The sequence below is a fragment of the Schistocerca cancellata genome, chromosome 4 (genome assembly GCF_023864275.1).
Source record: "Schistocerca cancellata isolate TAMUIC-IGC-003103 chromosome 4, iqSchCanc2.1, whole genome shotgun sequence".
Lineage (NCBI taxonomy): Eukaryota > Metazoa > Arthropoda > Insecta > Orthoptera > Acrididae > Schistocerca > Schistocerca cancellata.
The window spans coordinates 672,466,374-672,479,805 of record NC_064629.1 but is presented as its reverse complement, the minus strand read 5'-3'; the positions used below and the strand labels follow the sequence as shown (position 1 = coordinate 672,479,805).

Here is a 13,432-nt window from a genome sequence, read left to right as displayed (position 1 = left end):
TCATGCTGATAACTCATTTTTATATGTGACACCTAAAATTTATTATATCCCACAGAACTGATAGTTATTCACACAGTACATGAATAAAACTCTGTACTCCAGATTCCATGAGAACAGAAGTTCAGTGTTCATCTTCATTTCACAATTATAAAAATCTAAGTGAATGAAGGTATCGAATTTCCTCCAGAACGAATCTTTAACTCAGTAGTGGAGTGTGCGCTGTTACATAACTTCCTGGCAGATTTAAACTGTGCCTCGACTGGGACTACATCTCTGAACCTCACCTTTTGCAGGCAATTCTCTTACTGATAGTGACTCATGAATGACTCACAATCCACCATCATAGCTTCTCCTCTGCAATAACTCCTATTCCCTGAACTTCACAGTTCTGCCGCATACCTTGCAGGAATAGCATTCCCAAACAAAGGATATTATGGAGAAAATGGCTTAGTCTCAGCCTCAGAGATTGTTCCTGGAAACAATCCCTCGTAAGTTGTGGCTAAACTATTTTCACCACAATATTATTTTTTCCAGGAGATCTGTTCTTGGACGATATTCAGAACTGTGAAGTTTGGAATGCAAGCGAGAGTTACTCACAAAAATCAAGCTGTGAGGGTGGATTGTGAGTTATGCAGTCAGTCAGGGCACTGACCATGAAAAGCAAGGTTAAGGGATCAAGTCCCAGTCCAGTGCACACTATTAATATGCCAATAAGTTTCAGTGGATTTCTTAACTGCAAACGGCACATTACACGAACATTCATTCACCAATTCACTCACCTCTGGACAAGGTTAACACATTATCTATATCACCAGCTACATGACTCTCATCCTCGTGATTATGCTCTCTAGTACTTGGTTCACCAGCAGGGGGTGGAATATAGCGTCCATCTCCTGAAGAAAAATTGAAGAAAGAAAGAACAGATTAGTTAATAAGAATGACAATTTGTACTTAATGTTTAAATACACTGAACAAATACCTTATTGGTGCAAGCAGAATGTATAATAATAATAATAATAATAATAATAATAACAACAACGACGAAGATAATAACTCCGCCACTGCTGGTCCCAAGCCTGGGGCCTCATCTCGCAAGTGATGAGGAAGGAGGAGGGGGAGGAGGGGTAACACCTCATAAAAAAAAACCTGGGTCTATCTGGCTCCGGACTGTAGCAACCCTGTGAGGGCCCCTGCCTAGGGTTACAGGTGAAGCCCGGTCTACAGTCTCAAAGGCAGCAGAGGAATCCTAACTCCCAACTGCAGAGAGAGCGGAAGAACCTAATGGAGAAAACCATGAAAAATAATCATTTCAGGCTAACAATCCATTCTTACCTTGGAATTTATTTCCTACCATGTACAATGTACAATTTCAATTGCAGAATGGAAAGCCTGCTAGAAGAAAGCACTACTCCAGGTGGTAACTCTTAAGAGGAATCCACCCTTGCTTTACGCAATGCATTGGGACCAAGGTTTCTAGGGAGTTCCAACATCTGCATTAAGGATAAGTCGGAGCATCCTTGGTATTCTCCCAAACTCAAGTTCGAAAGGAAATTCTTTGCAGGCACCTTGAACATATTCTACAAATTACACAAACTTTAAGTACTAGAAACAAAAACCATTCGAAAAATAGTTGGGTCACCAAAAAATAAAGAGGTATGGAAACTAAGAAGCAATGAAGAAGTTTACCCCAACACAGAAAACATAAATGAAACACTATGAAAGAGGCGACTTTTTTTTGTGACTGTTATACAGAATGAACAGAAACAGGTTAACCTAACATCTGTAAATATATTTGGGACAAGAAGTCAACAATAGCTTGGATTCAAGAAGTTAGGAAAGATTTGGAAAGAAACAACCTAAGTGAAAAAGATGCAAAAGAAAGAGAGATTTTCAAGAAGGAAGTGTTTAAAATGGAAGGAGTCCACAAAGGAGAAGAAGACAGGGTCGAATTGGTCCAAAGAGAGAAAAAGGATACATAGTGAAAAGATGAAAGAGTACTGGAGGAAAAAGTAAGAACAACAAAGAAGGAAGCATTGAAATTGGTGCGTGGTCCTTAGATGACAGAAAGAAAGAAAGAAAGAAAGAAAGAAAGAAGAATGAAGATAATGTCGTCATCAGTAAGCTTATTAGAATATTCTAATATAAATGTGGTTAACGTTTTTGATTGTCTAAAACCGTAACATCTTTGTTATAACCCAGCTTACTCTCAACTCTTTCTCCCATAGTGTGTCCACCATCACCAATGTGTCATTCTCTTAAAATTTACTGTTGAAATACAAATGCACCAACACACAAGTTTAAAGCATTAACCCAGTATCTTGCAACTAGCTAATCTCTCACCTGAAGATGTATGAACCTGTGACCCTTAGTAAATGATAAATTTTTCTGACAAGAAGGTAACATTAATCGCAAAACCTTAAAACAAATTCCACATCTGCCTCACCGTCATTTAAAATACAATGAATTTCAGTTGCCAAACCTGTTGCTGCCATATCGTCAAGATTTAAGAGATTCACCACACAAAGGTGGATTCTCTCACTGTAGGGCGAACAAAGAAGTGAAAGGAGAATGCTCTGTCTGGTAGTGCATAAACATTATTTCCTCACACCTCACGTAAGTGGTTGAAAGGAGGCATAACACAACCAGACTGTTGGCTTGACCAATCACAGCTTCTTGTTCCACTTTTTTTGCCCTTCTTCCCATCATGAACATACTGCACATTTTGCCATAGGGTAGATCATGCAGACATCCTTGGCTCTCTCATCTACCGTCTCATTTTCCCAAATTCTCACATCACCTAAAACCCATCAGAATTACAACTCCTTTCTTGATACTACAGGTGAAGAGGAGAGTTCTGGATGGTATATATCTGTCTGATGGGTACAACTACTGAACAGATTGAAAGAAAAAACCTCTGTCTTGATCACAAATTTAAGGAATATGACAGAGCAGCCATTGGATATCCCCTACCCTCCACCCTTGTTGGAGTTCCCCTGCTTCCACCCATTCACATACTCTCCAATGTAGCTGTGGCACTATTGTAACATGTAGGTTTAAAAAGCAGTCTAGAATAGAACTCTTCCTTTAGTTCAATACAGTATAACACCACTTTTACATTCTTGGAATTAATATTTTCCCCACCATTTTTATAGTTCCTCTCAAATTTTCTACGTGCACAATGTTAATTTGCACCTGATTTTGCATCAACAAATTTATATTTTTCCCATGATTTACACATTGTGAACAAATATTTGTGGAGAAAAAAAAAACGCTGGCATAATGTTGGCCATCCAGCAGAGTTTACAAACATTACGTGATTAAGTTTCTTGACACCAGGCCACTCTACTCAGATGATTAGAACTGGTAAACGTGAAATAGTTGGAACAATTCGTGCTGTATCTCCAGCCGCTGCCAAGCTCTACTTGGTGTGGTGGCCGATGGGAGTAATTAGGTTCATTCGAATAAAGCTATCATGACCAATCACAACCATTTCCAAACTGTCTCTACAGCACAAATGCAGTTTCGTGATTGTTGTGATCACTGAGACATCTTTGTTGAACCATATTTAGCACGTTTCGGCGTTTGGGCACTTGCAGCACTAGTTGAAACCGTCATTCACTTTGCATTGCTCAAATGTTTTTAGTTTAAATGTAGCACTGATTACACATTTTTCTCATGCTGAGCAAAACGTGTTTCGAGAAATTATTCTCATTGTCAAGTGCAGTGTTAACGTATGTATTTTTTTTTTGCGATGTTACACAAACAATCAATGCGAGTGATAGTTTGTGTGCACGTGCGTGAGAGAGAGAGAGAGAGAGAGAGAGAGAGAGAGAGAGAGAGAGAGAGAGAGTGTGTGTGTGTGTGTGTGTGTGTGTGTGTGTGTGTGTACTTGGTTAATGTGCCCCTAACCAACAGATTTCTAGCTTCTCCTCCACACTTAAAAAATTAAAGGGCATTTTGAGCAAACAATCTACTTCAGTCCTTTTAAAATCACAGCAAGGAATTACTAAAGTTGCAACGACACAGCTCCAGAATACGGACAACAACTGAGAGGTGGCTCTGTTTGTTGTTTGTGCAATTTCCCACTGACAAAAGGCAGTACATGCATGAGAAGAGAGAGGGGGAAGAGGTGTGCAGTAAGTAAGGAACATGACAGTAAGTATTGGTAGGTGCTTAAAGTGATGCAAGTGAAACATTGTCCAAATAACACATAAAGAAATATTAATACTGAACATGCATCACTTGGGCTGTGTGTCAACACTGTAGTTGGTTCAACAATGGAGTTTTTGCTGTTACCTCACTACAGTATTGTAGGATCTCAAAGGTTGACCACTGGGTATTGAAGTAAATAATATACTGCTTAACAGTAGGCTCCCTCCCCCCCCCCCCCCCCCTTTTTTACCTACTTTAGCCAATTAAGGGCTGAAGTAATACTGTGTAAACTAGACTGCTTCAAAATATTTGATAGAATAATAAGTGAAATGGGAAGTAGATCTCACACGTAGAGCACCATTTAATCTAACTTTAACTTCCTGGCAGGAATACATATCTTATTTTGAAAAATATGCAGCAGACTTTGGTGCAAATTTAACAGAAATATTGATACAACAGTGCTAGTTAACAAAACAGCTGCTTTCAAATTCCAGTAAAAGAAGCATTGAAGAAAATTGACACAGATTTCCATTTGGATATTTTGAATCTCCCCTTGATGCATAGGTTACAAGATGCCTATCCAAACATCGAGATACCTCCAACGATATTTATGACAATTTCCACACAGTTTCAGTAAATTAAGAATGATAACAAACTACAGGTGAAACTGACTGCCAAATTGAGCTATCTTGTCAATAGAATATGACATAGCTGTTAAATTTGACTTCAATGACATTATCAATAAGTTTGCTACACTCAAAGCAAGGCAGTGGAAAGTAAACTTGTAATAAGAACATAATTCTAGGAAAGGAATGTGTTCTCAACACTTAATTATAGGGCTTTTTCTTTTATTTCCTATTAATGATTCGTATGAACTGTTAATAATTTAACAGGAGCAAATAAAATCTGCTCTTTCCTATACATCCTGATCAAATCAGTGTTGGCACTGTGAAAGGATGCACTGAGGGGAGATGGGTGTGAGGGGGTAGCACCCACATCCAGCTCAGCTACTCACAGCTCAGAGCAACATTATGTCTCTGGTAACACAGCAGTGGAAACTGGGCCTGATTACTACTGGTCTCTGACACAAACATCATTTCATACTCTTGGCTGTTTGATGCAATTTTTAAAAAATACAGAGTGTAAAATTATATCACCAAGTTCCTGGTGGGGCCATGCTCCTCTATCCCTTAAGAACAAGCTGCCCCTGAGAAGAAGGATCTCTCAGTCCCCAATATCTACCATAATGGCACTTTAAGATGTTTCAGAGCTTTAGAGCCTTTTCTTTGAGATGCTTCAGATGTGGCAACCAGGCCAGTTTCTCAACAAATACTACACCCAGGAACTTAATGATCCCTTAAAACTAAAAGTGGTGTCCTCCAGTCACAGTTTGGCTTAATTCAAATCTTACACACACACACACACACACACACACACACACACACACACACACACACACAGTAATTGCTGTTGTCAAGGAGCTGTCTCAAGATTGGAAGAAGAACTAAAGCTTGAAAAACCATCCACAAAAAGAGAGCATCAAGACAGAATTTCTAATTGTGGCCACTATGCATTGAGAAAGCATTGCAGACTCTGAACTGAAAATACCATACTGAAGGGCAAGATAGCACTAGAATGGGAAGAAGTCCCATCTGTACAGTTGTAGGATGATATTTTATCTCCATGCAGTGTCATGCCTTTTCAGTCTCAAAAAATATTCCTATCAAGTGCAGCCTACGTAAAAAAAAAAAAGGAGGGTATCTTATCACCGTCTTGAGGAGTATCAGTGTAGAGTGGTATCTATGGATGCCACACCAAAGATGACAGAAGATTTTTCTGGTTTCTCGAAACCATATTAAGTGGTTGTAAATCAGGATATACAATACTATTTGTAATTATTATGCTTCATAAGCTTACACTGGAAATTTAGAAAAGTTACATATTTTTGACTGGTTCTAATATAAGATTCAGTTAATTTCTAAAAAGATACCACCAGCTAGGATCGCCGTTTTTACTGACAAGATGTAAATGAAGGTAAACAGCCACATCTTTTTTTTACAGAAGCCTCTGAGTAGGTGCATTAGCACAAATGAAGATGTGAATACAGAAAGAATAGTCACCTGTAAAAGGATCTGATGCTGCTGCTGCTGCTGCTGCCATTCCAGTCGTCACATTCCTGTCCTGAGTATTTCTTATAATAAAATTTGCCACTTGGTCAAGGTATCCTTGGCTCAAGTTATGTTCATGAATAAATTTCTGGGCAATCACCCATGGGTCTTCACCAAGGTTATATGGTAATTTCAGTGGTGGCTTTCCATCTTCCACATCAATGTTGAAAACATAATCATACTCCTGTAACACAAAAAACAGCATCAATATAAAATTACTATAATATATTTAATGCACGGGTACCAGTCTTCTGTAGTAGGCATCAGATGCCAAAAACTAAAATGAAAATGTCAGCAAGTTGTGAAACAAAATAATATCTGTGTTTACTGCATGAAGTCTGTCAATTCCAAACAGCTTTGTTGATGTACCATTTTATCTAATGAAATAAATAACAAGTAAATGATGAAAGTGAATCTGAACACACTTTAAGAGACAATGTGAAGTGTTAATTTGATTATTGGATTCATTTTATTTTAATACTCCAGTTTAGCACATTTGTTTGAAGTTTAGAATTCAGTGGTCTCAGAAAGTTATTTTTGGACATAATATGTTTCACATGACAAAATGGGTATTAATCATAAGACACCAAATTCTTAAAACACCCTAACAGTACCATTTAAATACCAGACCTTTTTTCTCTAAGAAGCAGGAAGAAAATTCAAGACTTATATCAGAGAAGTAGCTACACTAACAGCAGGTAATTGCAAGTGGATGGTTTGCCAAATGTACACTGTTACTGTGGACTTAAAATATCCTCAGGTGATAAAATGTTACTTATAGTATCACTCTATACAGAACTGGATTCTTTAACAAAAATACATTATACTTATCAAGAAGCTTCCTGTTATATGACTGAGTTAGTGCTAAAATACTTTTGTAGTAATTTTGAAACATACAACTACATTTAGAATAAGAAATGTATCCCTCCATACAATAAATGTATTTAGTCACTTTTCAGGGGGGGGGGGGGGGGCCTTGAACATGCTTGATCCTTGATGATCTTGTGCGACTTTGGAGTACAACTTTGTAAAAACGCACATAATATCCTCTACTATTTGAGGCTTGACAGGACTGTGGCACCCTATTTCTTGTTTGGTATACTGTTAATGTATCACAGAGCAGGATACATTATCTACGAATCTGAAACTAATTGAACTGCTGTGCACACACTCTACATGCAATTTGTTTGCATACATTTGTAAGGTGGTCGTTCTATAATTCTTGCCGAGTGTTATCAGTGGTAATCTGGTTTTCATATTTTTTACTCAATTTTGCAGCAAACCTGTATATGCTAACAAATGTTTAGTAGCAGAAAATGTTACATATTCTTGCAATTTTTAATAAATAAAATTCTTTACTTTTAAGTCCCTTCAAGCCTACAGCTTTGAGTATTAGCATTATAGAATACGGCGAGAAAGTTGAAAGCTGGGGCGATTTTGGAGGTTTTTTGGAGCATTTCTTGTCCCACATTGATACATCACTTGAGTAAAGTTGTGATTCTGAGATATAATAGATTCTTGACAAATCCAAACTCAACAAAGTACAGGCCAAACAAACAAAGTGGCACTACAGCATCAATCAGTCAACAATAGAATAATTCTATTTATTCTTAACAAGGTGAAGAAACTCAGTTTCTAGAAAGCAGTGTTTTCAAAACTGACAAGCTAAATCGAACGTCAGAAAGCAACTATATACGAGTACTAGAGTAAGAAAACAGAGAAAAAAAAAGTTTGTAGTTGAGAAAATTACATAAACTTTACAAACTCTGACTCTGAAGGTAGTGCCAAAAATGAATCATAAAAAAGTGATGTATTGATTACTTTATACACAGTGCAAAGAGGGAAAAAGGTACTATCCATAATTAAAGAAGAGTTTTATGGATTTCTTGGGCTTCACTTCCTGTTCACTAGTGTTTTGACAGTGGTCTGGATGTTCCACTTGTGACTCATGCAATGACACGGGAGAGGAACAAATGTATTTTGTCCATCATTCATCCGAATGACAATATTAGTATGTCTATTAACAACACATACAAATTGTATTAATACACTAATGGACAATTTGTTCTCCTCTGTGGAACTTAATATCTTTAAGTTCATGGTTTTTATCATAGATTTGAGTCTGTGCATCCACACTGACTTGACCTTCATAAACTGAAGCATGAGAAAGGGCTAATGAGGCATAAATTTGAACCAGGCCTCCCTGTTGTCCTTCCTCTTTCCGTAATAATAATTTTACTTGTCTTTTTCTTATGCATCGTTGTCAATTTTTAACTACCATATGGTTCTGTGTTTTATTTCACTTTTTAAGTGTCTTATCTACTGTTATCTCATAACTTGACTGTCCCTGCTCACCTACTTGCCCTCCATGTAACTTGCCACTCCCCTTTTTAAGTACCACCTCCTGGCACATCTCATCCATCATCCTGTGTTCTCTCTCAACACCTGACATTAAGTTCATGTTAAATATATCTATTTCTTACATTGTAAATGAGTTTATATAAAGTTTTTATAGTGTTTCTATGATGTTTGTTGACAAGTTTGTTTTAACATCATTTAATTTATGTAATGTATATTTTTTTAATAGCAGAAAAGTTCACATAACTTTTTTATTTTTTGTTTTTATAAAGTATGTGATGGATGAGGTGTTTTGCAGAATTTATTTATTATGCTGCTGCTGCTGCTGTTGCTGATGATGATGCCTGTTGCTACATTCTTTTCTGTTTGATTAATTCTACTTTATCTTGTTCGATACTATGTAGATATCGCTGGATAATAGCTAGAGCTACGTGAAATTCGTTTATGCTATAAATGTGCAATAAAATGCAAAATCAATGCAAATTCATGAAAATTTGCATATTTTAGCAAAAACTCTCACAATCTGATACGCTTCAAAATTGGTTGTGTTTACATTAGGTTTGTTTGAGATAGCCTACTTCAGTCCACTCCAGTAAGATCTGACCGTTGCTTCTGCGCATGCGTGAGTTGGATTCTACTCGAACGCTTTGGCACCAATGTTTGTTGGCCGCAGTGTTTGGATCCGGCTGTATGGTGTAAACATGTGTATGTAACGTTTTGCAAGTGTTGCGAAGTGATAATAGTGTGTTAAAAATGGGTAGGCATAAAGTCAGTTTGCAGGAGCGATGCAATGGCTATCCCAAAGAAGGTTTTCATGTTCACAATAAAAACACTTTTATGTGTTTATTTTGTAATGAGAAGCTCAACTGGGAGAAGGACAATTTAGAAAAACACATTAATAGTGCTAGTCACAGAGCAAAAAAAGAGTCTGCAGTGGTTGCAGGAACTTCATCAAAAAGGCAGGCTGCTATTGCGAAATGTTAGACAGAGCCAAAAAAGTGAAAACTGACAATGAATGTACGCACCACGATATAGTTAAAATGTGTTTAAAGGCCAACATACCATTGACAAAATTAGATAAGGTTGAAGTTAGGTCCTTTTTCAACAAATGTGTACCCGGCACTGGTTGTATACCAAGTTCAGATAGACTTCGATGAGAATATGTCAGTAAGTGCAGTGACGAAATGAAAGAAGAAATCAGAGATTCTGTGAAGGATGTACCTATTGCGATTATCGCTGACGAAACGAGTTACAAAAATGGAAGGTGCGTATTTGCGGTTTTATTTCAGACAATGACCTCAACTTCCGAATGGAAACTGTATCTGGCTTCATGCAACTTTTTAGATGTTGCTAACAGAAGTACTTGTGCCCAGGCCATAGTGGATACCCTAAAAGACTACAGTATTAAATATGAAAATGTTGTGGGTTTAGTATCAGACTCTGCTGCATACATGGGATGTTGTTTTGAGACACTTCAAGTACTGACTGGAGACCATTTAATACATTTCAAGTGCTGGGCCCACAAAATGAACTTAGTCGATGACGTCTTTATGAAAGAACTAAAGGAGCTAAATTTTATTGTGAGTAAAGTGAAAATGGTGTTCCTGCACTCTCGCAAAATGAAAAGCGCCTACCTTCAGTTTCTCCAAGAAAAATATCCTCACCTGCCAAAAAACCTTTTTCCCGACCCAATAATCACTAGGTGGAATTCTTCATTCCATGCAGTGAAGTACTTGGACACATATTTAACAGATATCATCAAATTTTTCAGATCACTGCAAAACAAAAATGCTGCCATTGAGCTCATTCTGGATCACTTAAAAATGAAGCTGCCTCAGATATAGTCATCCTGTAATGCAAATTTGTAAGTGACGTATGTGCTAGCATTGTTAGTTTCATCACAACACTAGAGGGAACGACTTACCCATTTGCACAATTGTTACAGGAGGAACTTGAGAGTATTAAACCAATACTGAAAAGAAATTCTGAAGGTTGTTTTCAACAGGCACTATTAATTATATAAACACATTCCAAAGAGAGGCACAGAAAGCATCTGCAAAAAAGTTGTCTTAAATCTGCTGCTATGAAAAGTTTACTAAAGCTATGTAAACACACAGCACCAGACCCAGCTAATATTTTTTACGAAAACATTGGCAAGCACTTCAACCTTGCAGTTTGTGGTGCGAAGTTAAATTTGGACAATTCTGCTGTTGTTAATATAACAAAAACAATTCCACAATTTGAAAGCATTCCAACTGACAGTTTTATTGAGGCGTATTCATCATTCCATCAACACCTTATTGACTGTTTGAGACATGATGAGCAGCCTGATATATTGCAGCTTCTACTAATTGAAAAGCTTAAATATGATGATTTTGGAAATACCACTTTATCTGCAATAGTGTGGATGCGGAGAGGTACTTCTCAACATAAAATTTAATTGTATGTAAGGAGGTCAATGAAGCCAGACACTATTACAACAACTTCAATGATTGCATTCAATAGATAAACATTTTTATATTGGTGTATAGTGAGTGGTAATTTGAATGAGAAATAAAATTATGATGATGTGTTCCATAAATAATCAATTTCCTAATTCCTTCTTCTTTTTGTTATTATAAGAAAATTGGGAATAGTGAAAAAGAAAAATCAAACTTTAAGGTACGAATTTTGTCGTTTAACTGCATAAAGAAACCAAAAAAGTAAATGCTAAATTCAGATATAAAAAGCTAAATTGAAATTTCAAAATGCCAAATTTTCAAAATTTATTTGCTAATCTCACGTAGCTCTAATAATAGCCTTGGGGGCCGAAACCTGTTGTGGTTTTTAAAACAAAAAGAAAAGTAATGGGTGCTACCATTTTATTAAAAAAAAAAAAAAAAAAAAAAAAAAGCCATTTTATTCAAAATCAAGACTACAATTGTGAACCCTACATCAACATGCGCTATATGCTGTACAACAAAATACCACATTACTTATCAGGAGGAGGAGGAGGAGGAGGAGGAGGAGATTAGTGTTTAATGTCCCATTGACAACGAATGTATATTCAATATACAAAAAGTAGGCATTCACCAGGGTCTTTTATCTTCAAAGGTTGCTTCACAGCAATTTATTGGAGACACACACACACACACACACACACACACACACACAATCTATAGTGATATATCTACAAAGAATATTACGGTACCAGCATTTTTATTTCTTTTTTTGGAAGTTGCCATAGAAGTTTCTACACTCTAATGAGGTAAAAAACTAAGAATTAATGATAAATGGATGAAAGAAATAAAATGTTGTAACAGTCATTGTTTCTGGTGGACAAGTAGCAATTTGAATATTAAGTAAGCCATTAATAAGCTATTAAACAAGACAGTGAGAGCTGTGCCATAGCCACTATGTTTACTTTGTGTGTGAACCACAAATGGACAATATGAAGTAGAGACAAATCATTCAGTTTGCTACAGTCTAAAGAATACGAACTGTACATAAAACTACCAAGTAGATCACATGGTACATACTAAACACGTAAAGCAAATAAGGTGACAAACCAAACCTAAAATAAAGGTGCAGGCTGCCAATTTAGAGGTTAGGAGACAAATAGAACTCTATGGATCACAATAAAAATTGTATCAGAGGACTGTTGCTGCAGTATTATTCTGCAGAAGTGGGATACAGTAAATTTTTTTGTTAGAGTATTGGTTCTTACCAGTCAAAATCAACAAAAATTTAACTGAAAACTAAAACAATGAATAATTCCCAGAACTCAAAAAGATTCCCGGGTTTTTCCCGGTTTTCTCCCGGATGAAAAAATTCCCAGGTTTTTCCTGGATCTCCCGGGTCGTAGACACACTGATGAATCAGACGAGGGAAATACAATCTTCATTCACCATGTTATGGTAGCACTCAGAAATTTCCATTTAATTTCCCATCATTCACAGATCAAGAACAGCATTAATGGGGGAGTGTCGTCTGGTTAAATTATATAAACTTAATGAGGCACTCAACAGTGATGCCAAGTTTGGAAAGAAGCTATCAGTAATGGGGACTAGAGGACTGGGGAGGGAGGTCTGGGGGCCCTCCTCTGGAATTTTTTTTGGGAGGTCTGGGGGCCCTCCCCTGGAATTTTTTTGTTAATTGAAAATAAAAGTCTCAATTTGAAGCCCTATTGTAACACTCGAAAAGTAAAAATTTAGGTCTTTAACCCTCAGTAAGAAGGGTGTACGAAATTTAAAAATTTGATCTCAATGACACGTTTTCAGAATATACAATATAAATGTTATTTAAAAGAAAAATGTTAGTGGAGCACGAAACACGATCAATTTTCAAAGGACCAAACCACTAAAAACATCGCTCTATTATTAAGCACAGTGAAAGGAATTTTCAAAGTAGTAAAAACTCATGTTCCTTGCATTAAAAAATATATCTTTACATCTGCTCATGACACAAAGAATTCCCAGGCTCTTTTTTTTAAGTGTAACACAGAAGCCAAATGAAAGCATAAAGTGACACTTCAAACACAATCATATTAACAAAAAAGTAAAACCTATGATCAAATACCTTTTCTGTTACACTAATCTCTCCATCCTTTGAAGAAACAACAATATCGCGTCAACAAGTACTGCAGGATACATGATGAATAGATTTTTGTGAGTGTGAGAGACATGGGAATTCTTCCGTATAGTCCAGTCTGTATTTCTGAACCACACAATCAAACTCCCCCCCCCCCCCCCCCCCAATGACATGCACATTATCAA

At 36.8% G+C, this 13,432-nt stretch overlaps 1 protein-coding gene across 1 annotated transcript in view; it reads right to left on the bottom strand.

The window, feature by feature from the left end:
- LOC126183759 (phospholipase A-2-activating protein) overlaps positions 1–13,432 on the bottom strand; it is a 118,451-nt gene that overhangs the window by 24,269 nt on the left and 80,750 nt on the right. Inside the window, exons 8-9 of the mRNA XM_049925987.1 lie at positions 6,273–6,504; positions 780–893 (exon numbers count right to left, since the gene is read on the bottom strand). Coding sequence (XP_049781944.1) covers positions 780–893; positions 6,273–6,504 — 346 coding nt within the window. The remainder of the gene's footprint in view (positions 1–779; positions 894–6,272; positions 6,505–13,432) is intronic.